Here is a 5,213-nt window from a genome sequence, read left to right on the forward strand (position 1 = left end):
TATATAAAACCATGAACTTAGGACTGGTGCTGGTGCTTTTTTTGGTCATTCAGTGTTCCTGTAAAAAATTGGAACAAAAACTAACAATAATACTGATAAGATATTATTATTATTATTATGTTATTATTATTATTATACGAATTCTACTAATAAGAACAATATAAAGCACACCAAGGATTAACGAGCTTCTGGATTCATGAATATTAATCAGGTTGTGTGTGTTCGCTCGAACTGATTTGCTGAAATCTAAACAGGGACGATAATAGGTGAGCACCAGCCAATGAGATTGTCGTTTGCGCATTAGTTCCGCCCACTACCGGAAAACCCGGCATTTCTTAAAAGCTGAAGAATTCCAAAGGAACTCCGTTATTTTGACAGCAAAATACAACAAAGAATATCGTTTACATGTAGCGCGTCAATTCTCTCTCTTTCTCTCTCTCTCTCTGTACGCCAAATACACAAACACAGGTGCGCTGCACATCCATTGAGATGAAATGATAAATAGCACAGATCTCTTGACGGAGAGTGAAACTCTGAAGCGCTCAGTCAGAGTGTTTGGCGAGTGAAAATATATCTGTGCTAAACTTATACTCAGCCTCCAACTCACACACTGGCGAGTAAAATCTAAGAATTTATTAGCCATTGGCTAATATTATACATCATTTAGTCGCCCAGAGTGAAGATTTAGTCGCATATGCGAGTGATTTACTCGCAATGTAGAGGGTTGGCTTTATTTGACGACTTGTGGACTGTTCAACTGCAACACCCGCTGACTGCAATGATAGAGCTTGGAATAGCCAGGACAATTTTTTATATAACTCCGACTGGATTTGTCTGAAAGAAGAAAGTCATATACACCTAGGATGCCTCGAGGGTGAGTAAAACACAAGCTAATTTTCATTTTTGGGTGAACTAACCCTTTAAATGCATTTCATTATTGTAGCACAAACCAACTGTAAGGAAAAATATCAGTATAGAATTGAAGTTGAGTAAACTCAAAGGATTCCCGAAGGTTACTTTAATTTTCTCCAAGTTTATCTTTCAATGTTCAATATCTTCCAATGGAGAATGAGAGTGAGACAGAAACAGAGACATGAGGGAGTGCAGCTGCTGGGACACATTGGGTTACATGCAATGCTTAAAGAATTTTAAAGTGTTGGGTATAGAAGACCCTGAATGACCCTTAGAGTAAGTAATCAGATGTTGATCCTTCTGATAAATAAGAAATTTAACAGAGAAAGGGAAGATGAAATTGAGGGCAAACAGAAAAGAGTGACAATGATCTCATAAGACAAACAGAAAAGAGTGACAATGATCTCATAAGATGAGACAGCTAGACAGAGGGGAGACAGTATCCAGTTACCTGCTGCATATCAAACTGTAGCCTCTTTAAAACTTCCCACTCAACAACTGACAGGTAAAAAGGAAGCAGAAAGAGAAAGAGACCCTCATGGACTCTCTTACCCATGTCTGTGAGATCCCCTCGACCGGCCTGAGTAGTATGAGTAGCCAGAGTAGGTGGACTCTGTATCCATGGCAACGCTGTTTTGCCCCAGCAGATGGCTGAGGGCTTTTTGGATGTTGACAGGATGAAGGGCAGGCAGAAGTTTTTGGGAAGTCTTATCGGAAGGAGCTTACTCAGCAGAAGAACAATGAGAGTTTTCTGTCAGCTCTCAATCCTGGACGTGTGCCTGGGAGCTCTACACCAGCAAAGTTCATTCTGAAAAGACAAAGAGTTCGAGTTTTAGTTACTAAAAAACTCAAAAAAAGTCAAAACAGCCTTCCCTTAAGAGCAGCAGAATACAGTTGCAACTCCTGTTTTCTGTCAAGAGATCTATTTTATTTTCCAGATTCATATCTGTTTCCCTGTTTCTGGTGTCTAAATGTGTGTGTCTGTGATCTGCTCACAACTGGACCACATTAAATACAGGTGTAAACAGGCTCCAAAATGTTTTGTGATCTGATTTATCAAATCAAACTAAATACAGCTACTCTATCCAGCTGCTATCCATATACACATACAAACTGTGATTGGATCTCAGTGTAGTGTAAACAAGTGTTTCTTAACTCCAGTCGCGGGGACCCACCTATCAGAATGTTTTAGATGTCTCACTAATTCAACTCATCAACTTCAACAGTGTGTTGTGAATAGTGAGACATTTAAAACATTCTGGGAGGCGAGTCCCAAAGACCAGAGTTGTAAATGCCATCTAATCAAATGTATCTGCATGACGAAGAATAAGTTCTAATCTATGTGAATACAATAATAGACAATGGTAACTTTAGCTGCATTAGCTGTGAAACTTGCAAACAAACAAATTTGGGCAGGTGATTTGAAAACATATTGCATACCGACTGTCATTACAGTATTTTTTGTGTGTTGCTCATCCATCGTTGCAAAATGGCTGAAAGATTTGTCATAGTTCATTCTCACGGTTGTTACTTCTGCCAGAGTCTCTTTGACTCTGATTCATACATATAGGGCTTAACCGGTATTTACAGTGTCAGTCATATTGGTTCTTGTATCAAAAGCACGAGCTGTAATGGCAAGGCCCTCTTCTGGAAAAGGGGGTGGGGAGCAGCAGCTCATTTGCATTTAAAGGGATACATGAAAACTGCATGCTTTTGTTTCCACACAAGAAAGGCATTTACAGCATGTTATAATAAATAATCTGTGGAGTACTTTGAGCTGAAACTTCATAGACACATTCTGGGGACACCTGAGACTTATATTACATCTTATATTACACCCTTTAATCAATATAAATTTCTAGACTGCACAACATATTTTGTTTGCATCCTTGAGAACATCAATCTGCCTACACACCTGTCAATCAACTACTATTAGACTATTACAGAGGTTTTAAATAAACATGCCAGATACAATTGAGTCCAGTATATCATTGCAGATAACTGGAAAAGTTATTATCAAAACTTAATATCAATAGTGGCATTAAAGTCCTGATAATTTGCTAAGAAAGATGCAGTGTATATATATTTTATTTCGCTCTTGTTTAATAGGAAAAAAAAAAAACATAACAGGACCCAATATGCAATTTCACCAATACAGTTCTGTGGCCTAAAGCAACAAAAATTTATTTCTCTAATCTATGTATATTTTCTTATTATGGTAGTGAGTCTATTTTTCAAAGAAGATCTTTTCTGAGGTGAAACGGAGAACGGAGAAGAACTCCAGAAATATTTATTTTGGAATCACATCATTGTGAGACTCATCTTCAGACAGATGTGTTGTTTTTTTCAATACAATCTCTAAAGCTGGGTGGATGAAAAATTAAAGTGCACAATGACATGCTTTGGACGGAGAGTAACAAGCTGAGCCTTGTCTAAACACATAGGTGTGTGAACGAATTTGTGGGTTTGTTGGGTGTAGCTACATGAACTAAAAGAGAAGCGTTTGCTCCCTTGCAGTACTAAGAACCAGCATCTGGTTCATGTTATTTGTATAAAGTAGTTAAGTTAGTTAAGCTCAGTTTAACTATGTTTAATTGTCAATGGTTGCTGACTTGCTCCTATTGTAGGAATTCAGTAACTCTTACTTAAAATTAATGTTATGAGGTCACTTCGTTTGTGCTGTCTGTGTGAATGCCCTCCCACACTCGCCTTCTTGTAGCTCAAGCGGTGTTACAGCAGAAGCAATGCCAGGTCACTTTGGATAGAACCATCTGCCACATGCATAAATATAAATGTAAAATGTCAGAGAATCATGCAGCAGCATGCAAACATGCTCTTTGAGAAGTTGCATTTCAATTATTTGACAACTGTGTCCTCATTTTAAAGGGACCACAAAAAAAATATTAAACTCACTTTTTCTTATTTGATGGGAATCAGTCTTTTTCTCTTATCACATTCAATTTTCACACATTTTGTGCTTGTTAGGCAAGACAATATAAGGCAGGCTCCTCTGAGAATATAACTGCTTTCATGAGGAGCAGAAAACTGGGAAAATAAATGGTGCACATCCCAGATGTCATTGTTGGGAACATTTCACAATGCTTTCTTTTAAGCAGTGTTGCAGGAAGCCTGCAACCATGGATTCTGGTCAAAGAACTAATCTGTCTGGTTATGCTAGGGTTGAGAGTGGGGGATGGAGTGAATTGGAAGCAAAAATAAGCTCTGGGCTTCACAATGAACATTTACACCAAATAATCAAAACACTTACTAATGCCAGACACAGACCTTCAGAAATACAGCTGACAGAATTAACTGAGCTTTTTCTTTGTATCTAATATAATCCATACCATGTGCTTAAATGATCTCCTCCCTACTCATACATTATAGTACATCTGTCACTGTTGTCACATTCCCTCATTAGACCCTCTCACAATGGCAAAATTTCATGTGGTTGTTTGTACAGTGTATAACCATATGGTGATAAACATACTCCAACTAACAAAAGGCCTGTCGAAAGACATTATTTACATTTGAAGGAGTCAAATAATTGTTATTCAGACTCAAGCTTTGTTGAGTCGTGCTGCGGTGTAGATGCAACATAATGCCATTTGTGTACTGAAGAAATATTTTGTGAATTATTATTAGTTGTAGAAAGACAAAATTATTAGTTTGATTTGTTCACTTATGTGGATTAATTTACTAATTCTCACCTGCATGTCATAGCTAGTAAATGTGTGGGTGCTACACTTGCAATATACTGTATATGCAAAATTTGCAGAAATTAATACAATTTGGTCCCTTCTTGCCTTCAATATCCTTCTTGCTGTAACATTTCCACATATTTTCAGAAGGTTATCATATCTGACAATAGAAGTAATGTAATATTGATACTAGCGCATAGGTTTTCTGATGACATCATGATGTTATCTGTAACATGCAGTCGAAAGAGAAGAGGATCCAAATGCAGTAGAAAAGATTTATTTAAAGTGCCCCTATTATGCCATTTTTAAGGTTGCTAATATTGTTTTATGAGTCTGCTAAATCAGGTTTACATGCATGCAAGGTCAAAAAATACATTAGTTTTCTCAAAAAATAGTTTTAATTTGACCTAATTTCTAAATTATTCGTAAACGACTCGTGTGAAGCAGTTCAAAGAATCAGTCTCTCTAAACCCCTCCTTTCCGTGAGCCCTCACTGCTGTGAATGGTCAGATGGCGCAGTCCTTTGTGATTGGTCCAGAGCCGTAGAGAGATTGGCTCTGGATTGGTCTACCGCGTACAGCGCGTGTCGGAAACGAAACG

At 37.7% G+C, this 5,213-nt stretch overlaps 1 protein-coding gene across 2 annotated transcripts in view; it reads right to left on the reverse strand.

The window, feature by feature from the left end:
• The window catches only part of LOC107748077 (vang-like protein 1), a 76,570-nt gene that overhangs the window by 49,187 nt on the left and 22,170 nt on the right, over positions 1-5,213 (reverse strand). For both annotated transcript variants that reach the window (XM_016562734.1, XM_016562733.1), the window contains exon 2: positions 1,465-1,720. In XM_016562734.1, coding sequence (XP_016418220.1) covers positions 1,465-1,535 — 71 coding nt within the window. In that variant the 5' untranslated portion in view covers positions 1,536-1,720. The remainder of the gene's footprint in view (positions 1-1,464; positions 1,721-5,213) is intronic.

The sequence above is a fragment of the Sinocyclocheilus rhinocerous genome, unplaced genomic scaffold, assembly GCF_001515625.1.
Source record: "Sinocyclocheilus rhinocerous isolate Xijiao unplaced genomic scaffold, SAMN03320098_v1.1 scaffold5002, whole genome shotgun sequence".
In the NCBI taxonomy this organism is placed as follows: domain Eukaryota; kingdom Metazoa; phylum Chordata; class Actinopteri; order Cypriniformes; family Cyprinidae; genus Sinocyclocheilus; species Sinocyclocheilus rhinocerous.